Source organism: Coregonus lavaretus (assembly GCF_964263955.1).
Source record: "Coregonus lavaretus genome assembly, chromosome: 36".
In the NCBI taxonomy this organism is placed as follows: domain Eukaryota; kingdom Metazoa; phylum Chordata; class Actinopteri; order Salmoniformes; family Salmonidae; genus Coregonus; species Coregonus lavaretus.
Window position 1 is genome coordinate 29969467 of NC_140023.1, and position 23872 is coordinate 29993338.

The 23872-nt window shown below is 42.9% G+C and overlaps 1 protein-coding gene across 1 annotated transcript in view; it reads left to right on the top strand.

Moving 5' to 3' along the window:
* cdh23 (cadherin-related 23) overlaps positions 1-23872 on the top strand; it is a gene marked incomplete at both ends in the record, with an annotated part of 695931 nt that overhangs the window by 648394 nt on the left and 23665 nt on the right. Inside the window, 8 exons of the mRNA XM_084153635.1 lie at positions 1243-1345; positions 1683-1808; positions 2134-2337; positions 2935-3393; positions 3661-3777; positions 10838-11062; positions 20374-20543; positions 22490-22627. Coding sequence (XP_084009761.1) covers positions 1243-1345; positions 1683-1808; positions 2134-2337; positions 2935-3393; positions 3661-3777; positions 10838-11062; positions 20374-20543; positions 22490-22627 — 1542 coding nt within the window. The remainder of the gene's footprint in view (positions 1-1242; positions 1346-1682; positions 1809-2133; positions 2338-2934; positions 3394-3660; positions 3778-10837; positions 11063-20373; positions 20544-22489; positions 22628-23872) is intronic.

Genomic DNA, 23872 nt, shown 5'->3' on the forward strand with positions numbered 1-23872 from the left:
GTCAGGATCAAGGGAAAGATGAACAGAGCAAATTACAGAGAGATCCTTTATGAAAACCTGCTCCAGAGCGCTCAGGACCTCAGACTGGGGCGAAGGTTCACCTTCCAACAGGACAACGACCCTAAGCACACAGCCAAGACAACGCAGGAGTGGCTTCGGGAGAAGTCTCTGAATGTCCTTGAGAGGCCCAGCCAGAGTCCAGACTTGAACCCGATCTAACATCTCTGGAGAGACCTGAAAATAGCTGTGCAGCGACGCTCCCCATCCAACCTGACAGAGCTTGAGCGGATCTGCAGAGAAGAATGGGACTCCCCAAACTCCCCAAATACAGGTGTGCCAAGCTTGTAGTGTCATACCCAAGAAGACTCGAGGCTGTAATCTCTGCCGAAGGTGCTTCAACAAAGTACTGAGTAAAGGGTCTGAATACGTAAATGTGATATTTTTAATAAATTAGCTAACATTTCTAAAAACCTGTTTTTGCTTAATGGGGTATTGTGTGTAGATTGATGAGGAATAAAAACAATTTAATCCATTTAAGAATAAGGCTGTAATGTAAGAAATTTGGAAAAGTGAATGGGTCTGAATACTTCCCGAATGCACTGTAAGTAAGGACTGAGACTAGACCACTCAGGAATCACTTAATACCTAATGGAAAGCCATTCTGGTGTGTCTTTGGCATTAACATTTGAGTAAATGTCCAGCAGAAACATACAACTCTATCCCAGGGTTTTCCTATAATTCTTTAACTCTGCTTTGGTCCATTCATATTTATTTTGATCCTGACAAATTCCCCAGTCTCTGCTGTTGATAAGCATAGCCATAACATGATGCTGCCACCACAATACTTGAAAATACAGAGGGTTTCACTCCGTGTTGTGTTGTATTGGATTTGACCCAAACCTGTAGTTTTTAGATTAGGCCAAAAAGTGAATTTCTTTGCCGTGTTGTCTTGCAGTATTACTAAACGACCTTCTTGCAAACAATGCGGAGTGAATGCAATGTTGTTGATCCTCTGTATTTTCAAGTATGGATTTTTTTTATATCGCCAAGCTCTACATAGACACCATTATTCAATGACACTTGACCTTCAAATATTGTATGAAATTACAGCTATTTGCTTTTTTATTGAGAACATTTCTCACCTTCTTCTCTTCCCTCCCTTCTTCCCTTCCCCATCCACCCCATCCCTCCTACCCCAATCCGTCTCTCTCTCTCTCTCCCTCCCTCCAACCCTCTCTCCAGGACTCAGAACTGCTGGTGATCACAGTTCTGGATGAGAATGACAACAGGCCCATATTCACACAGACCAGCTACCAGGCTGAGATCACTGAGAACTCCCCCGCAGGTACCAACCTCACTGGTGTGTTTGTATGTCTGTCTGTGTGACTGTTTGTTTAAATTGATAATGTATAATTCCTCTGCTACCTCTATCCCTACCCTGGCACCCACTACCTATTTCGCTATTCCTCTCTTTATCTCTGCTTTCCTCTATGCTTCCATCACTCATGTTTCTCTCTCTTCCCACTCTCTCCCCAATCTCAATCTTTCCCTCTTTCATCAATCTTTCTTGCTTTTCCCTCTTCAATTATTGTATTTAACTGTCCTCTCCCCTTTTGCCATCCCACACATCTTCCTTTCTCCATCTCCCCCTCTATATTCCTCCATCCTTCTCCATCTCTCAGGCAGTGCTGTGTTAGTGTTGAATGGACCAGTGTTGGCTGAGGACAAAGACATTGGGCCCAACGCTGTGGTCAGGTACCGTCTGCTGGGAACAAGACTGGACCTCTTCACTGTGGACTCTGATACAGGTCTGACACACACATGCACATGCACGCACGCACACACACACACACACACACACACACACACACACACACACACACACATACACACACACACACACACACACACACACACACACACACACACACACACACACACACACACACACACACACACACACACACACACACACATAATGATCACTCAATTACACAACTCTAATACATGCACACTCAAACACATACACACACTCTCACTCACAACCCTACACACATGCAATGAATTATAACAACTTTGAAGTCAGCACCAATGAACCCAATGCCTGTACCTCTCCCTTGTTCCCCCCTGCAGGAGTGGTGTGTGTGCGACAGGTGGCGCTGTTGGACCGTGAGACGTTTGTGGAGCCGTGGGTGGAACTGTTCCTGGTGGGGGAGGATGTGTGGGGGCTCAACAGCAGTGTGCCCCTCACTGTGACCATCCTGGATCAGAACGACAACCCTCCTGTCTTCAACCCCCCCAGCCTAACTGTGCACCTTCCTGAGAACAGCCCCACTGGTGAGTGTGTGTTGGTGTGGATGGGTGTGTGTGTGTGACTCCATGCATGCATTCATGTGTGTGTATGTACGTGCATGCATGTGTATGTGTATGTATGTGCATCATCCCAAGCCACAAATACATGCACAAATACATCCATTACTTATTTTGTTAAATAAATGATATATACCCATTGATTCTTGAAGAATATAACTTATAAATGCCTCAGGCTTAGTTCAACTGTCGTACCCCATCAGAACCCCAAATCTAATCTTGTTTTACTTGATTGTTTGTAAACAATGTAATTGTAAACAAACACTGTATAGCCACAAACTATAACTTTTATATCATGGATGGTCAGTCTTTGCATCCATAGCACTGTCTATGAATTTGAGAGTGGTTACATTTTTCCAGCCCAATCCCTCAGCTGTGTACCAAAACAGTGGCGGAGTGACAGCGTTTTATTGTTTGAACGGCAGATTGCCCCTTTAAGCCTAGTCCTGGACAGAAATTCTCCATTAAACATAATTTTTTGTCCAGGACTAGGCTTAATCTATGTCTGGGAAACCTGCCCCTTGTGTTCTATCCTAACCCCTGTGTCCTCTCTCTCTGTTTTAGGTGTGGTGGTGACACAGCTGTCTGCCAGTGACGCTGATTCGGGCTCTAACGCCTGGCTGCTGTACCGGCTGGAGAGTGGCGCCCAGGACCGCTTCATAGTCGACTCCCTGTCTGGCGCCGTTCTGGTGGGCAACGTCATCCTCGACCGTGAGGAGCGCGGCTCCTACCGCCTGGTCATCTTGGCTACCGACCGCGGCACGCCCTCGTTGTCGGGCACTGGCACCCTGTCGGTCATCCTGGATGATGTCAATGACTCGCGACCGCGTTTCATTGAACCCGTGACGACTATTAACGTAAACGAGTCTACGCCGCCAGGCGTGGTGGTGGCTACGCTTGCCGCCGAGGATTATGACCTACGACCCCGGCTGGAATATTACATAATCTCTGTGGAGGCCAAGGATGATGGGAATAACCCTGTAGATGGGCTGCAAGAGTCGTTCGGCATCGATTTCCACACGGGTTAGTAGTCAACAGACACAATAGATCATGATTAGCATTGCATCTTTACTCAGATTCTGTGGATGTTGTGAAAACATGTGTATGCAGTATAAGTAAGTGTGTGTGTATGTGCGTGCGTGTGTCTCTGTGTGTCTCTGTGTGTCTGTCTGTGCGTGTGTGCGTACATGTGCATGTGCATACATGTGCACGTGCCTGTTTGTGTGTGTTAAATGTGTGTGTGTGTGTGTGTGCGTGTGTGTGTGTGCGTGCGTGTGTGTGTTCCCACAGGTGCTGTGTTTGTGCGTAACCCACTCAACAGAGAGCTGGTGGCCACATTTGAGATCCTCGTGTCGGTGCATGACAACGCTAGTGATGTCATCGACATGTCAGTCAGCGTACCTAATGGTCAGGCTTCATCTAAAATCACCCTACTTTTGTTTGTTATTTTATCACCTTTTTGTGGCCCCATATGTCCCTCAAGATTCAACAATTTGTTAAACCAACAGAAGTTGATAGGAATTGACTTAGTGCATCTCATGATAAAAACAAGCATACACACAAACCTCAATCACTACAATACACTCAAAATAGGTTGAAAGACAATGCTCCGGAAAACCCCCTAAGGCAGGGGTTCCCAAACTTTTTTGGCCCACGACCCCATTTTGATATCTGACAATTCTTGTGACCGTAACCATGTGAAAACAATTATGTAATTAACAGCCAATGTTAACTTTTTTATTTGGGGCTATATCTGCACTATATCTCAGAGTTCTGTGGCTCAGCTCTTTTGCCGCCAGTTGCTCTCGGTGTATCATACAATGCGTCCATATGGCAGAGGGAGACACATTCATAACTAGAGTGCCAAGGCCTGCCTGCCGTCCCGCCATAGATGGAGCCCCATCTGTGCAAAAGCCTACCATTCGATCCCATGGAATCAGTTTTTCGTTAACATAGACACGCAACACACTGAACATCCTCTGTGAATTTTTATGCTCGGGAATCGTGAGACAGAACAATATGTCCTATAGCAAACAAAAGTCAATTCCTGGGCATGTCGGCCCTCACAGCCAACGTCCATTTGGAGAGCATAAGCTGGGCAGTTTTTGAGTTGCTCTTGATTACTAGCAATAGCATAAATTATTTGTGTAACAGTGTTATCTGACAAAGGTATTGATGTGAGTTTCTGTGCCTCTGCCTCCCCACAAATTGTTTTCACGATATCAATTGCGGCCGGTAATATCAAAGTCTCTGCAATAGTGTGTGGTTTCATAGCGTAGCGGGCCTAGCCATTCACTGTGGGAATAATTCAAGTGCAACGGTCAAGAGTGGCCTTTTCCCATGATCTAAGGGCGCTCTCTGGTTGAATATTATCTTTTAGATTTGAATAATTTTCAGTTAAATTTTTAAGGTTAACCACATTACAATGATTTTGACATACAAAGACGATATTATAATATATGTATTTTTTTGTATATATATTTTTTTCTTCAGGATAATGGAAATTCTCCCACGACCCCATTTTCAAATCAGGCGACCCCACATGGGGTCGCGACCCCTAGTTTGGCAACCGCTATCCTAAGGTCTAAGGGCCCGGGGCTGGGTTTCTCCTAAGCTAACATATGGAATTGTTTTAAGATGGTCATACCTAGGGCTGTTGCAGTGACCATATTACCACCACACCGGCGGTCACAAGTCATGAAGGCAGTCAAATTGTGACCGTTTAGTGATGTTTAGTCACGGTAATTAGGCTTCTCCAAGCTCTGATGCTGCTGATGGTCATTAGTAGCCTACCAAACTTGCTAACTGCCTGGTACGCAGCACTCTATTGTCCCTTTGATCACTCTGACATCAATGCAAAAAATCTAATCAAACACTTCATGAGAGCCCATGAGCTCATGTTGCGCAACATTTCCATAGGCTATGCAATTTCTATAGGCTATGCAATTGCGCGAGAAAACAGAGTGATGGCCTCTACTAAAAAGAGGAGGATCACATCAGCTTTCTATAGGCTAGGCCTACTATATTTATTTCTCAACTTTCCTACTATTAAGCATATCTTTCCAACAGGAGTATAGCCTACCTGGCTGGCATGAAAATGAACCATGGGAAAAGCTTCCTCCATTCGCTATTTAAGTGCATAGATTACATTAATTGTTTCCCCTGCCCCTGTTTCAAGACAGGTGAATGATAATGTTCCATTCTAAATCAAAACAAATTTCACACATATACAGTTGAAGTCGGAAGTTTACATACACAGTTCCCGCTCAGCCCAGTCAAAACTTTTCGCTGCTCTGGCACCCCAATGGTGGAACAAGCTCCCTCACGACGCCAGGACAGCGGAGTCACTCACCACCTTCCGGAGACATTTGAAACCCCACCTCTTTAAGGAACACCTGGGATAGAAAAAGTAATCCTTCTAACCCCCCCCCCCCCCCCTTACCCCACCCCACAAAAAAAAAAAAATGTGTAAAGTGGTTATCCCACTGGCTATAAGGTGAATGCACCAATTTGTAAGTCGCTCTGGATAAAAGCGTCTGCTAAATGACGTAAATGTAAAATGTAAATGTTGGAGTCATTAAAACTAGTTTTTCAACCACTCCACAAATTTCTTGTTAACAAACTATAGTTTTGGCAAGTCGGTTTACAGACAGATTATTTCACTTATAATTCACCATATCACAATTCCAGTGGGTCAGAAGTTTACATACACTAAGTTGACTGTGCCTTTAAATAGCTTGGAAAATTCCAGAAAATGATGTTATGGCTTCAGGGGCTTCTGATAGGCTAATTGACATAATTTGAGTCAATTGGAGGTGTACCTGTGGATGTATTTCAAGGCCTACCTTCAAACTCAGTGCCTCTTTGCTTGACATCATGGCAAAATCTAAAGAAATCAGCCAAGAACTCAGACAGAAATTGTAGACGTCCACAAGTCTGGTTCATCCTTGGGAGCAATTTCCAAATGCCTGAAGATACCACGTTCATTTATAAAAACAATAGTACGCAACTATAAACACCATGGGACCACGCAGCTGTCATACCGCTCGTGAAGGAGACACGTTCTGTCTCCTAGAGATTAATGCACTTTGGCGCGAAAAGTGCAAATCAATCCCAGAACAACAGCAAAGGACCTTGTGAAGATGCTGGAGGAAACAGGTACAAAAGTATCTATATACACAGTAAAATGAGTCCTATATCGACAAAACCTGAAAGGCCACGCAGCAAGGAAGAAGCCACTGCTCCAAAACCGCCATAAAAAAGCCAGACTACGGTTTTCAACTGCACATGGGGACAAAGATCATACTTTTTGGAGAAATGTCCTCTGGTCTGATGAAACAAAAATAGAACTGTTTGGCCATAATGACCATTGTTATGTTTGGAGGAAAAAGTGGGTAGCTTGCAAGCCGAAGAACACCATCCCAACCGTGAAGCACGGGGGTGGCAGCATCATGCTGGGGGTGCTTTGCTGCATGAGGGACTGGTGCACTTCACAAAATAGATGGCATCATGAGGAAGGAAAATTATGTGGATATATTGAAGCAACATCTCAAAACATCATTCTGGAAGTTAAAGCTTGGTCGCAAATTGGTCTTCCAAATGGACAATGATCCCAAGCATACTTCCAAAGTTGTGGCAAAATGGCTTAAGGACAACAAACTCAAGGTATTGGAGTGGCCATCACAAAGCCCTGACCTCAATCCTAAAGAAAATGTGTGGTCAGAACTGAAAAAGCGTGTGCGAGCAAGGAGGCCTACAAACCTGACTCAGTTACACCAGCTCTGTCAGGAGGAATGGGCCAAAATTCACCCAACTTATTGTGGAAAGCTTGTGGAAGGCTACCCGAAAAGTTTGACCCAAGTTAAACAATTTAAAGGAAATGCTACCAAATACTAATTGAATGTATGTAAACTTCTGACCCACTGGGAATGTGATGAAAGAAATAAAAGCTGAAATAAATAATTATTTCTACTATTATTCTGACATGTCACATTCTTAAAATAAAGTGGTGATCCTAACTGACCTAAGACAGGGAATTTGTACTAGGATTAAATGTCAGGAATTGTGGAAAAACTGAGTTTAAATGTATTTGGCTACGGTGTATGTAAACTTCCGACTTCAACTGTAGGTTATTGATTACTAACGTAATACAATGAAAACAGGTCCCTAGTGGACTGGACTAACAATAGCATGAATGCTTGGGTAGAAGGAGGGTTGGCTGATTCAGAGAGGGGCGGGGAAAGTAAGAGATAAAGGAATTCACCTATCAGACATTTCTTAACTACACTCACGGAAATACAAATGCTTAGCACCTGCTCATTTGGATTAGAAATACAACATGTACAGTGGGGAAAAAAAATATTTAGTCAGCCACCAATTGTGCAAGTTCTCCCACTTAAAAAGATGAGAGAGGCCTGTAATTTTCATCATAGGTACACGTCAACTATGACAGACAAATTGAGAAAAAAAATCCAGAAAATCACATTGTAGGATTTTTTATGAATTTATTTACAAATTATGGTGGAAAATAAGTATTTGGTCACCTACAAACAAGCAAGATTTCTGGCTCTCACAGACCTGTAACCTCTTCTTTAGGAGGCTCCTCTGTCCTCCACTCGTTACCTGTATTAATGGCACCTGTTTGAACTTGTTATCAGTATAAAAGACACCTGTCCACAACCTCAAACAGTCACACTCCAAACTCCACTATGGCCAAGAACAAAGAGCTGTCAAAGGACACCAGAAACAAAATTGTAGACCTGCACCAGGCTGGGAAGACTGAATCTGCAATAGGTAAGCAGCTTGGTTTGAAGAAATCAACTGTGGGAGCAATTATTAGGAAATGGAAGACATACAAGACCACTGATAATCTCCCTCGATCTGGGGCTCCACGCAAGATCTCACCCCGTGGGGTCAAAATGATCACAAGAACGGTGAGCAAAAATCCCAGAACCACACGGGGGGACCTAGTGAATGACCTGCAGAGAGCTGGGACCAAAGTAACAAAGCCTACAATCAGTAACACACTACGCCGCCAGGGACTCAAATCCTGCAGTGCCAGACGTGTCCCCCTGCTTAAGCCAGTACATGTCCAGGCCCGTCTGAAGTTTGCTAGAGTGCATTTGGATGATCCAGAAGAGGATTGGGAGAATGTCATATGGTCAGATGAAACCAAAATAGAACTTTTTGGTAAAAACTCAACTCGTCGTGTTTGGAGGACAAAGAATGCTGAGTTGCATCCAAAGAACACCATACCTACTGTGAAGCATGGGGGTGGAAACATCATGCTTTGGGGCTGTTTTTCTGCAAAGGGACCAGGACGACTGATCCGTGTAAAGGAAAGAATGAATGGGGCCATGTATCGTGAGATCTTGAGTGAAAACCTCCTTCCATCAGCAAGGGCATTGAAGATGAAACATGGCTGGGTCTTTCAGCATGACAATGATCCCAAACACACCGCCCGGGCAACGAAGGAGTGGCTTCGTAAGAAGCATTTCAAGGTCCTGGAGTGGCCTAGCCAGTCTCCAGATCTCAACCCCATAGAAAATCTTTGGAGGGAGTTGAAAGTCCGTGTTGCCCAGCGACAGCCCCAAAACATCACTGCTCTAGAGGAGATCTGCATGGAGGAATGGGCCAAAATACCAGCAACAGTGTGTGAAAACCTTGTGAAGACTTACAGAAAACATTTGACCTGTGTCATTGCCAACAAAGGGTATATAACAAAGTATTGAGAAACTTTTGTTATTGACCAAATACTTATTTTCCACCATAATTTGCAAATACATTCATAAAAAATCCTACAATGTGATTTTCTGGATTATTTTTTCTCATTTTGTCTGTCACAGTTGAAGTGTACCTATGATGAAAATTACAGGCCTCTCTCATCTTTTTAAGTGGGAGAACTTGCACAATTGGTGGCTGACTAAATACTTTTTTCCCCCACTGTATATACGTGTAGCTGTCCTCAATAGTTGAGTTGATGATGTAGGACTCTGAGATCCCAGAGATCCCAAAGTCCTTGGTAGAATTTCTGGTCGTATTGGTGGTTAGAATGGATACTTCAGCGTACCCTGTAGTTCGTAGAGTTGATCTGTTAGAATAGAACTTCAGATGTACCAACGGTTGTCTGAAAGCGATTGTCCTTCCCAATTCGTGTCTTTAGTGAAAGTTCTCTAGATGACGATACATGCCAGCTGCAGACTGAGATGATAAGGTCTAGTGCGTTGTCTTCTTCTTCACCTCGTTTAGAGTTTGAGAGTTTCACCATTTTGCCGTATTCAGGTCGCGCTGCATGTCGGCTGGTCTGTAGAGTTTAACCATTTTGTAACGTTTAGCTCACACTTCACGTCTGCTGGTCTGAGGTGAATTTCATCACGAGGGGTTTTATACTTGAGTAGAAAAGGGGGTGTTTCATCATGTTTGTGCTCATCTGGGCATGGCCACTGACTGAGAACAAATCAATATGGAAACAATCCTCTCATCTAGAATGCTAAAATCACATTGTTATCTTCACAAAAGTATTATAATACTTAATCATTCATTTTATACAACAACTAGATGCAAACCTCATAACTGGGAAGTGTACACCCCCAGAGATACGTTTATGTTGTTCCACCATCTTTAATGACATCACAACATAGTAATGAATTTGACATGATTGTTCTTTAAGTCGCCACCGACCATTTCCCACATTCTTTGAAGTATGAATATTGTTTAATTATCCACTTTTGGATGTTGGAGTCTTGGCGGGAATACTTCCTTTGTTCCACAGGCAAATTCCCTCTCCCAATACTGCATGGCACGGAAAAGAAAGTTTCTGCAAGAAATTTACGACCGGTTATAAAACTGGCCCCCAGGAGAGGGGGTGTTCAAACCTTTGCCTAGTCGGCATCTTTGATCCTCAACCCATGAGGGCAAGTCATGACACAGTACTTCCATTCCTTTTTTTTACTGGTACCGGGTTACCTTTAGACGAGTCTTGTGAGGCTTGTTAGCATCGTACGTGTTCGTGAAAGTCTCACCTTTAATATTAGTGTGTAGCCCAAACCGTTCGGACGTTGGCATATCGGCGGTACCGACTTCAGCCGTAGAGCAAAACAGAGAAAACCATTGTGAGAGTCTCATCTTTCCATAGAGGGGTCATATTAATTTGTTTGTCAAACCTTTCGGACGCCACAAACGTTTTTGTGAGAAGACCGATATTCGGGATGTCTCCTGGTCTGACAAACACCGCTGTAGCTCTGCCACCTTCCGCTCCAGATGCGGAAGGCTGACATCGGCGGATGTGGTGGATTGAGATTCATCCCACGCAAAAAAACTGAAATCTCTAGCTTAAACAGACTAATTTTATGTTTTGGGATTATTATTATGCTAATTAGATTCATGCGGGGGTGCGGACATCGACTCTAATCTCTTCTCTGTCTCTTCCCAATACTAACCCTCTCAATTGCCTCTCAACCATTGACAGCGAGACTGACAGTGAATGTGCTGGATGTGAATGACAACGCCCCGCGGTTCAGACCCTTTGGAGTGGCCAACTTCTCAGAGAAGATTCTGGAAGGGGCTCAGCCAGGCACCACTCTGCTGTCGGTGTCAGCCGTGGACCCAGACAAAGGCCCTAACGGACAGGTCATCTACCAGCTGCTACACCTGCCCCGAGGGGACTACCTCAGACTGGAGGACCCCTCTACTGGTACAACATATACACACACATACAGACACACATACAGACACACATACAGACACACATGCACACGCGTGCGCGCATACACACACACATTTTTAGTCTTCAACAGCATACTGTATATTCAAACTAAACTCACACTAAACTTACATACACAGATGTTGGAACATATAAACACACACACACATCACACCTGGGTTCAAATACATGCGTACAGTATTTAAGTATTTGTTATTGAAATACTCATTTTCTGTGTATTTTAAAGTATTTCCAAATAACTTCTTATAAATAGCACACACAGACTCAAATCTCACTCAAAAAAGGCACATTAAAATGTCCTTTACTTGAAATATTATACATGTTGTTGTGATATAAAATAGACAATAACATACACTTATCAAACTTATTATACCTACCAATTTGCTAGTCTGGATATTATTTTATCTATTCTTATCTTACTACTACTTCTACAATATATAGTACATCAGATATTGACTGGAAGCCCATCTCTGCAGCCAACTCAAACACACCCAGTTTCTCCAACTCTTCATCAGAAAAGAGTCACTTCACCAGAGCTCACACACTGCTCCTAAAACTCCCTCCTCACTCTCTTGTAAAACTCCACCTTGACCATATTACTGCCACGGTAACTAGGCTGCTCCAAAACTGTGCTCTGATGCAGCCGATGGTCATTAGTAGGCTACCAAACTTGCTAACGGCCAGTCGCTAATGGCCTGGTACTCAGTGCTCTATTGTCCCCCTAATCACTAACATAAATGCAAATGCTATCGAACAACAAATCAAACACTTCAAGAGAGCCCTGGCATTCAGAGTTTGAGCGGAATAGGATCACCTGTTGCGCAGTGAGAGCCAGCTCCTCATAGCTGGTTGATGCATGGAATGAAATAAGTGTTCCTATAAGCCCATGTTGCGCAACATTTCTATAGGCTATGCTATGCAATTGTGTGAGAAAACAGAGTTTTGATGGCCTCTATTAAAAAGAGGATCCCATAAGCTTTCTGTAGGCTAGGCCTGGCCTACTATATTTATTTTTCAACTTGATATTAAGCACATTGCTTTGCTTTACAACTGGAGTAGCCTACCTGGCTGGCATGAAAATGAACCGCTACTCAAGTGCATACAGACGACATGTATTTTTTCCCCCTGTTCCGACAGGTGCATGATAATGGCCCATTCTAAATCAAAACAAATTTCACACATATATTATTTAGTATATGTAAAGACAAAATTCAATTGGGAATAGACTGATGGGTGAGAATATCATCACTTGTGAATGATACCCAGTGTGTGCAGTCTAAGGCAAGAAATAGCGCATGCATTTGTTTTTGCCAGTTTTTCAAATCATAGTCGCATGTAGCCTAGGCCATCGGCATATCTGTTTTGATAAGGTTTGTATCACAACTAAAGTGGCCAAATAACTCTAAGCGTAGCCTGTAGGCCTAGGACCCCTGGAACAGGGTTGGAGAGCTCATAGCCTACAGAGCCCAGTGAAACATGTTCTTATCTCCCGAGTGGCGCAGTGGTCTAAGGCACTGCATCGCAGTGCTAGCTGTGCCACTAGAGATCCTGGTTCGAATCCAGGCTCTGCTGTAGCCGGCTGCAACCGGGAGACCAATGGGGCGGCGCACAATTGGCCCAGCGTCGTCCAGGGTAGGGGAGGGAATGGCCGGCAGGGAGTTAGCTCAGTTGGTAGCATGGCATTTGCAACGCCAGGGTTGTGGGTTCGATTCCCATGGGGGGCCAGTATGAAAAAAAAAAAAAAAAAAGAATAATGTATACACTAACTGTAAGTCGCTCTGGATAAGAGCGTCTGCTAAATAATGTAAAAAATAAATAAATAATAATAATAATAAGCTCACTCATTGCGCAATCACGTGTGAAAACAGAGTTTTGACTGACCACTATTTAAAAGAGGATCCCAGCTTTCTCGTGCTGCTATTTTTATTGCTCAATTCTTAAAATGAAGCACATTAATCCGCTTTACAACCGGTGTATCCTACCTGGCATATTAAAAATGTAACCACGGGAAGCGCTTCCCCCATTCGCTATTCGAGTGCAGGCTATGGGTGACATATTTTTTTTTATAGGCCATTCTAAATAAAAAACTATTCCACACATATATTAGTAGGCTATATGTAATTTAGAATAGTCTGATGGTTGAGAATATTATCAAGTACTTGAAAAAGGTAAAATGAAAGGAAGTGCAGCTAATTTTCAGTCTTTCCAGCTTCTGTTTGAAGTGATTGTCTTAGCTGTGTTGTTGGCTAGCTCCTCTGAACAACAGTGTCCTGACGAGTGACAAATGTTCTATTCCAGGTGAAATCGCACCTCATTAGCTCATTGTTATAGATGTATCCAACTAATTGTAATTAGAAAACAGCTTAAACAAATGCAAACACAGTTAGATACAGAACAAAAGACTGAATGACTGGGTCGCGTCTCTGGCAACCGAACCGATAGAACAAATGACCAGCCGGCTTGGGTAGCAACCCTAGATTTGAGTCGGGACTATATCTTGTGGAAGGATGAAATAGTATGAATAAATTCATAAAAATAACATTTTTAATGAAAACATGTCAATCATTATTTGAATATGTTGGTAACCTGTTGTATAAAAGTGATAATGCCCTCGAAGCCAGTGTTTGGAGGATATATTGGCACAGTTTGCTGGCCCGGGCCTAACAACACCTTTGCCAATATATCCACAAAACACTGGCTTCTCGGGCATTATCACTTAACTGTATGTGCATCATGTAAAAACTGTTTTACATTGAACCCAAAGTTGAAACCAACAAACAAACCAACACGCACACACAGGCATACACAGACAGACACACACACACACATTAGGGCATTAAGTAAACATCATTAGTAGTGGAGACCGGGGTGAGTTGTCACACTTTTTACAAATTATTGTATTTCTCAGCACCAGTATATCTTACAAGACTATTTTCACTATTAGGAGAAAGACCAAGGTCTTGGGTTGAAATGTGGAACATTGTTATCCTCATATCTTATTCCAACATGGAGTAATAAGCCATTAAATACACTCTGTCCGAGGTTGGTTGTCACACAGTATGGGGTTGGTTGTCACAGTGTTTGCCATTAGTTTTTCTGCAACAAATGAACCAATTTACAAAGTAACTTTTAGAAAAAGTAAAGCCTTTATTTGAAAAATAGGAAAGGCTTTATTTATTGAACAGTATTTCTATCTAACATTATACAAATAAATGTGAACAAATAAATTCAACATAGTTGAATATTTGCTTTGGCATTCTAGTTCTTACTCTACTGAAATTGTCATATCAATGCATAATAAAACAAACAACAGTAGGGTACTAGGTGGTAACAATGTCTAATTGCTGACACAAAAAATCAATGTTTGGAAAAATAATTGTATGTGGATGAAGGTCATGCTTAAGCGAATACACTGTTAAGGGAAATAAATGGCTACAGTTTACACTTTTTTAGTTATTTCATGAAATGTTGTTTTTAGAAAAGGGGTGTTTTTTTTAAGTACCAGGGTGTGTTAAAAGTGTGTTGAATCCATTTAATTTACATATTCCTTAGTAAGTAATAGTAAGTCTAGTTGTCTTATTTTAATTATTTAAATGAAATATGGGGGGAAATGGTTGTCACGACTTCCGCCGAGGCTGCCTCCCCTCCTTGTTCGGGCAGGCTTCGGCGTTCGTCGTCACCGGAGTACTAACCATTGCCGCCCCAATCATCATATCAATTGTCTTGTCAATCACACACACCTGGTTCTATTCCCCTAATTAGTCCATGTATAAGTGTTCCCTCTGCCCCCTTGTCCTTGTGGGTGATTGTTTGTTGTGGAGGTTAGTAGCTCGGTGGAGCTCTTGTATTTGGTATCGACAGGACTATTTTTCCTGTGTGCCTTGTATTTTCCAGTGCACCTGTTTTGTGCCCTGGAGTGTGTTTGACGCATTTCTGCGTAAACCTGTATTTTTACAGATTAAAGCCTGTTTCAGTGATTTACCCTCCTGCGCCTGACTCCTTCAACACTACCTTATCACAATGGTGTTCCACATGTCTCCATTAATATCCGCACTATGAGGAGATCTGGAAAGAATGGCGCCGAAGGGGATGGCTGCCGTTTTACGGGCTCCTAACCAACTGTGCTATTTTGTTTGTTTTTTTGCATTGTTTGTAACTTATTTTGTACATAAACTTGCTGCTACCATCTCTTATGACCGAAAATAGCTTCTGGACATCAGAACAGCGATTACTCATCTCAAACTGGAAAAATATTTTTTCTTTAATGAGTCCGAGATGAAGGATATTCTGGTCTCCAGAGACCAGGCCCAAATCTCCGTAATTTGGGTGAAGAAATGGCGAAGATACAGAGGAAGGTCGGGTGCCTTGTTAGGATTCGTAGGCAAGTGAGTAAATCGCCATTACCATCGGTTCTATTGGCCAACGTGCAATCACTGGAAAACAAACTCGATGATCTACGGTCGAGACTATCCTACCAACGGGACATTAAAAATGATAATATCTTATGTTTCACCGAGTCGTGGCTGAACTATGACACAGATAATATAGAGCTGGCTGGGTTTTCCGTGCATCGGCAGGACAGAGCAGCTACGTCTGGTAAGATGAAGGGCGGGGGTTTGTGTCTATTTGTCAATAACAGCTGGTGCGCGATGTCTAATAAGAAGTCTTGAGGTATTGCTTGCCTGAGGTAGAGTACCTCATGATAAGCTGTAGACCACACTATCTACCGGGAGAGTTTTCATCTATATTTTTCGTAGCCATCTATTTAATACCACAAACCGATGCTGGCACTAAGCCCGCACGCAACGAGCTGTATAAGGCACTACTAGTGGCACTACTAGTGGCCGGGGACTTTAATGCAGGCAAACTTAAATCCGTTTTACCTAATTTCTACCAGCATGTCACATGTGCAACCAGAGGGAAAAAAAACTCTAGACCACCTTTACTCCACACACAGAGATGCATACAAAGCTCTAACTCGCCCTCCATTTGGCAAATCTGACCATAATTCTATCCTCCTGATTCCTGCTTACAAGCAAAGACTAAAGCAGGAAATACCAGTGACTCGCTCAATACGTAAGTGGTCAGATGACGCGGATGCTATGCTAGCACAGACTGGAATATGTTCCGGGATTCATCCAATGGCATTGAGGAGTATACCACCTCAGTCACCGGCTTCATCAATAAGTGCATTGACGACGTCGTCCCCACAGTGACCATACATACATCTCCCAACCAGAAGCCATGGATTACAGGTAACATCCGCACCGAGCTAAAGGCTAGAGCTGCCGCTTTCAATGAGCAGGACACTAATCTGGACGCTTATAAGAAATCCCGCTATGCCCTCAGACGAACCATCAAACAGGCAAAGTGTCAATACAGGACTAAAATTGAATCCTACTACACCGGCTCTGACGCTCGTCGGACGTGCCAGGGCTTGCAAACTATTACGGATTACAAAGGGAAACCCAGCCGCGAGCTGCACAGTTACGCGAGCCTACCATACGAGCTAAATGCCTTTTATGCTCACTTCGAGGCAAGTGACATTGAAGCATGCATGAGAGCACCAGCTGTTCCGGACGATTGTGTGATCACGCTCTCTGTAACCGATGTGAGCAAGACCTTTAAACAGGTAAATATTCACAAGGCCGCGGGGCCAGACGGATTACCAGGGCGTGTACTCAGAGCATGCGCAGACCAACTGGCAAGTGTCTTCACTGACATTTTCAACATCTCCCTGACCGAGTCTGTAATACCCACATGTTTCAAGTAGACCCAAGAATGCGAAGGTAACCTGCCTAAATGACTACCACCCCGTAGCACTCACGTCGGTAGCCATGAAGTGCTTTGAAATGCTGGTCATGGCTCATATCAACACCATCATCCCAGAAACCCTAGACCCACTCCAATTCACATACCGCCCCAACAGATCTACAGATGACGCAATCTCAATCGCACACCACACTGCCCTTTCCCACCTGGACAAAAGGAACACCTATGTAAGAATGCTTTTCATTGACTACAGCTCAGCGTTCAACACCATAGTGCCCACAAACCTCATCAATAAGCTAAAGATCCTGGGACTAAACACCTCCCTCTGCAACTGTATCCTTGACTTCCTGACGGGCCGCCCCCAGGTGGTAAGGGTAGGCAACAACACATCTGCCATGCTGATCCTCAATACCGGGGCCCCTCAGGGGTGCGTGCTTAGTCCCCTCCTGTACTCTCTGTTTACCCACGACCGCGTGGCCAAGCAGGACTCCAACACCATCATTAAGTTTGCTGACGACACAACAGTGGTAGGCCTGATCATCGACAACGATGAGACAGCCTATAGTGAGGAGGTCAGAGAACTGTCAGTGTGGTGCCAGGACAACAATCTCTCCCTCAATGTGAGCAAGACAAAGGAGATGATGGTGGACTACAGGAATAGGAGGGCCGAACAGGCCCCTATTAACATTGACGGGGCTGAAGTGGAACGTGTCGAAAGTTTCAAGTTCCTTGGTGTCCACATCACCAACAAACTATCATGGTCCAAACACACAGAGACAGTCGTGAAGAGGGCACGACAACACCTTTTCCCCCTCTGGAGACTATCTACAGACTATCAGTAACATTTGAACTAACTATCTACTAAACCTAACCTTAACCCTTATCCTAACCCTAAACTCAACTCCTACCCTAGCCCTAACCGTAACCTTAGCAAGCAGTTGCTTATCAACACATAGTTTGTTGATAGTATTGTGAAGGAAAAATTTAACGTAATGACAATTGTGTTAGACAACTGTACTGTGTGCTTTAAAGCTATTACCCAAGTTGAACTAGAACCAGACAAATCTGGATTTGAGGAAGTGGAGTATGAAACGTGTGTTATGCATTGAAGAGAGGAGTGGGGGGATGTATATCACCTGGATACCTGTATGTATGTCTTTTATAATAGATAAGCTTGCCAAGAAAACTCAGCAGAAAAGAGAATACTGATCTAAACCAGATGTTCCTTGCCTATATAAGCTATAATGTATTTGTGTCTAGGAGAGTCCAATGCTGGCTGGGTCCAGAAAAGGTCTCTCCTGCGTAGGTCACTTGTAGTTTTCTCGACTACAAGAGCTGATTTTTCTACAACAGTATCCGGACTACCAAATAAAGTGTTACCCAATTGTTTGGTTGAAAACAAGGAATGCCTTTTCAAACAGAAACAGGTGTGTGTGTGCATGTGTGTATGTGTGTGTGTGTGAATGTTGCTAACTCTCAGTTTTGACAAACAGGTCCAGACTGGACCAAATCTGAACCAATCATAGATGTCTATGTTACAAAGGTTTGGACAGCACAGTATACAGTAGAGCACAGCAGAGTACAGTACAGTAAAGTAAATAAAAGTAGAGAGTATTCAGTAGAGTAATAATAATATGCCATTTAGCAGACGCTTTTATCCAAAGCGACTTACAGTCATGCGTGCATACATTTTTTTTTTTAGTATGGGTGGTCCCGGGGATCGAACCCACTACCTTGGCGTTACAAGCGCCGTGCTCTACCAGCTGAGCTACAGAGGACCACAAGGGTACAGTAGGTACAGTAGGGTACAGTAAAGAAAAGTAAAGTAGAGTTAATTTCAGTACAGTACAGTACAGTACAGCACAGTAGGATGAAGTACAGTAAAGAAGAGTTCAGTATAGGGCTGGGTGATATGGCCAAAGCGGTATTTTTCACATTTTTGACGGTATGATGGTATTTGACAGTATTTTATGTTTTTGAATAATACAAGTTTAAATTTGATTTTTGAGTAGTGCATGACTCCTAGGGTGGCAACATACATTCTAAATGATTTCAATGGGTCTCTCTCCATTCTGATTGTTTTATACTGTTCAATTAAACTTCAACCAAAAATACATTTCTGCATTTTCATCAATTTCTGCATTTCCTGCACTCATTGAGATAATTTCCACACTGCCACGTAGGGCTGCTCGATATGGGCAAAAAATCTAGGCCTTATTTTTAACCAAATGTTGCAATTGTGATTTGATTGATGATTTAGATCAAAACACTTGGGTGAACTGTTGGAACTGTAAAAATAATGATTATTCTAATTATATAGTTAGAAGATAATAGTGGGCACATTGAATACAGTGTTGTTTGACATGACAACGAATGAAAATGCCTGGGAGGAGTTATTGTGACAGGGTAGGAAGCAAAGTGTTGGTCAGTGTTTCCTTGGACACCCTATGATCTTTGGCTCCATTCAATGTTTTCTCTTAGCTACTTCATGTAGCTAACATATGCACTTGAGTGACAGCGGGCAGGGCTAGGTCTGTGTGGAAAGTGGCATGGAGAGAGAGAGAGCAGAGAGATGACTCAAGTAGTGGCGTAAACTATAAAAATGGACGTTAAACACAGCATATCACATTTAACAAACCAAACATACAAATACCGTTATAGAAGGTAAAGTAAAAAACCAAACAAGTCTGTGCATCAATACTGGTATATAGTAAAATACGGTATACAGCTCAGCCCTAGTTCAGTACAGTAGAGTACAGTATTGTATCCTACTTTACTCTACTGAATTAACTCAACTGTACTGTACTCTAATGTACTGTACTCTACTGAATTAAACTCAACTGTACTGGACTGTATATTTACTCTACTTTGCTCTACTGTACTGTACTGTACTGTACTCTACTGAATGTAACTGTATTGCACTGTGGTGTACTGTACTCTGCTGAATTAAACTCCACTGGACTGTACTGTGCTGTACTGTGCTGTCCAAACTTGTGAAACATAGATGTCTTTTCAATGTCCGGAAAATAAGTATTCTAGGCGTCTTTTCAATGTAATTCAGCTGACGGGGTACATTGTTACAAAACAACCCCCCCCCCAATGCTAATTAAGATGCTATTTACCACATGACTTGATCTATGGAAAAAATTTAACACATTTTAAATAAAGCTCTCACTTTCCTCTTTTCAAAATAAGTAATTGTTTATGGATACTCCCATCATACAACTATTTATGAAAGAAATAACAAGCATGTGAATATTTACTTTCACCCATGAAAAATGCTAATATTCCTCTCACCTCAATGTTTTGTGATCCTGACCTGAATTGACCACATGGATGACCTCTCCTATAGAGGATACACATTTTTATCTTGAAATAAAAAATGTACACAGCTCCCTTTGTGATAGGCACTGTGACAACCAACCAATGAGACAACCAACCCCAGTCTCCCCTATAATTAGTATATTTATGATGAGAAGTGTGGTGGTAACCATTGTGTTGTTGTGCAGGTAAGATCGTAGCCAACCAGATGGTGGACTTTGAGCAGGTGCAGTGGCTGAACTTCACAGTGAGAGCTCAGGACCACGGCAGTCCACCCAGAGTGGCTGAGCTTCCTGTCTACCTGCGTATAGTAGACATCAACGATAACAAGCCCATCTTTACACAACCCTCTTACAAGGTACCAAAAATACTGATTCATAACATACACTGCAAAGTGTGTCACGCTTTAGGCGTCAGCATACTTCGGTTCAGCTGGTGCCAATAGGCGAACTGAACGAGTGTACTCACATACTACCTTAAAAGACATTCGTTTGAAAATAGAGAAAAAAGCGGCAATAGTATCTTTTGTCCTTCTTGAGACGCCATAGAATTAATCAAAGATAACTCCAGAAATCTGTCATTAATTTCGACGTTGCAATTTTACATCTAACTAAGATGTTTGGTGCAGTATTTCTCAAATAAATAATGTTGCATGAAAACGATTTGTCTCTTGTTGAATGACACTTCATTGAATAATCCCTACTGTTGACCAATCACCAACGAAGGGGCATAGACTTTGGCTACCGACTTCAGCTTGCCTTGAGAGAAAACATTTGTGTGCAAGAACAGCCGAAAACGCTTGCCAAAGACCAAAACGAACAAAAACGTCACAATGTCGTCATTATATACAGTGCTTTCGGAAAGTATTCAGACCCCTTGACTTTTTCCACATTTTGTTATGTTACAGCCTTATTCTAAAATTGATCAAATTGTTTTTTTCCCTCTCATCAATCTACACACAATACCGCATAATGACAAAGCAAAAACAGGTTTTTCACATTTACATAACTATTCAGATCCTTTACTCAGTACTTTGTTGAAGTACCTTTGACAGCAATTACAGCCTCGAGTCTTCTTGGGTATGACGCTACAAGCTTGGCACACCTGTATTTGGGGAGTTCCTCCCATTCTTCTCTGCAGAACCTCTCAAGCTCTGTCAGGTTGGATGGGGAGCGTCGCTGCACAGCTATTTTCAGGTCTCTCCAGAGATGTTAGATCGTGTTCAAGTCTGGACTCTGGCTGGGCCACTCAAGGACATTCAGAGACTTCTCCCGAAGCCACTCCTGTGTTGTCTTGGCTGTGTGCTTAGGGTCGTTGTCCTGTTGGAAGGTGAACCTTTGCCCCGGTCTGAGGTCCTGAGCGTTCTGGAGCAGGTTTTCATCAAGGAACTCTCTGTTCATCATTCAGGCCAAAGAGTTCAGTCTTGGTTTCATCAGACCAGAGAATCTTGTTTCTCATGGTCTGAGAGTCCTTTAGGTGTCTTTTGGCAAACTCCAAGCGGGCTGTTATGTGCCTTTTACTGAGGAGTGGCTTCAGTCTGGCCACTCTACCTTAACGGCCTGATTGGTGGAGTGCTGCAGAGATGGTTGTCCTTCTGGACGCTTCTCCGATCTCCACAGAGGAACTCTGGAGCTCTGTCAGAGTGACCATCAGGTTCTTGGTCACCTCCCTGACCAAGGCCCTTCTCCCCCGATTGCTCAGTTTGGCCGGGCAGCCAGCTCTAGGAAGAGTCTTGGTGGTTCCAAACTTCTTCCAATTTAGAATAGAGGCCACTGTGTTCTTGGGGACATTCAATGCTGCAGGAATTTTATGGTACCCTTCCCCAGGTGTGTGCCTTTCCAAATCATGTCCAATCAATTGAATGTACCACAGGTGGACTCCAATCAAGTTGTAGAAACATCTCAAGGATGATCAATGGAAACAGGATGCACCTGAGCTCAATTTCGAGTCTCATAGCAAAGGGTCTGAATTCTTATGTAAATAAGATATTTTGTTTTAGATTTTTAATACATTTGCAAAAATGTATATCATCCTGTTTTCGCTGTTTCATTGTGTGTAGATTGATGAGGAAACATTTTAGTTTAATCAATTTTAGAATAAGGCTGTAACGTAACAAAATGTTGAAAAAGGGAAGAGGTCTGAATACTTTCCGAATGCACTGTATGCACAAACTGTTTCGAATGGGAAGCATGCGGACGCCTTTAGTAGTACTCACTTGATATTGTTTCTATTGTGATGGTCTGAGTTTGTGCATGTGTGCATGTGCGTATGCTGATGTTGTTGTGTCACGCTGTCCCTCTGCAGAAGCCAGTGTTTGAGGATGTTGACTTGGGCACGGTCATAGTGAGAGTCAGTGCCACAGACGCAGACTCGGGCCTCTTCTCTGTCATCGAGTACGGCCTGGTAGACGGAGAGGGCAAGTTTGGCATCACTCCCTCCACTGTGAGTTCTGTAATATGTTTTAACATGAATAAACACACACACACACACACTTTGTAGTGCTTGAAGTGGATTACTTTTTACTTCACATATCACAGCACTTCACAAATTGGTGCAGGCAATTGAAATATACTGTTTATATTTAGGAGCCGGAACTTTTAAGCCAGTATTCTGTAGGAGGTGACGGTAATCGAGCAGTAGAAAATTCAAGGTGCTGGTACCCGGTACCAGTGTACACCTGCCCAATTCAAGCACTGCACTTACGCACAAACACACATACATACACATGCACACACACAAACACAGACACAAACACACACACTCTCTCCTCTCTTTTGTTTTCACTCTCTTTTGTACTCTTTCTCTTTCAAAGAAAATGAACTGACTCATCTACAATGAATGTACAAAACATTAGGAACACCTTCTTAAAATTGATTTGCACCCCTCTTGCCCTTAGACCAGCCTCAATGTATTGGGGCATGGACTCTACAAGGTGTCGAAAGCGTTCCACAGGGATTCTGGCCCAGGTTGACTCCAGTGCTTTCCACAGCTGTGTCAAGTTGGCTGGATGTCCTTTGGGTGGTGGACCATTCTTGATACACACGGGAAACTGTTGAAACCCAGTAGCGTTGCAGTTCTTGGCACACTCAAACTGGTGCGCCTGGCACCTACTACCATACCCTGTTCAATGGCACTTAAATATTTTGTCTTGCCCTTTCACCCTCTGAATGGCACACATACACAATTCATGTCTCAATTGTCTCAAGGCTTAAACATCCTTATTTAGCCTGTCTCCTACCCTTCATCCACACTGATTGAAGTGGATTTAACAGGTGACATCAATAAGGGATCATAGCTGTCACCTGGATTCACCTGGTCAGTCTATGTCATGGAAAGAGCAGGCGTTCCTAATGTTTTGTACACTCAGTGTATGTTGAATGATCATCGAAATTGCACTTAAATGTGGAATATGGGACCTGGAATGATACATCTTACTAGCCTAAGAAGACAGACATTTTCAGATACAAGTTGACTTTGTAGAGGTAAAGGAGGAGACTCGAGTCCAAGGTTGCGGTCGGAATAATAGCTTTAAAGGATCACTTTACTCAAAAACTATCTTTTGGTGTGTTATTCATTAGTCCACTGTTAATACAATCCCCCAAAATGGTCAGGTTTTTTAAGGTGGAGCACTCCAAAAACTGTGATGATGATGCTGCCTTTTAAATCATATAAGTGAACTATCCCTTT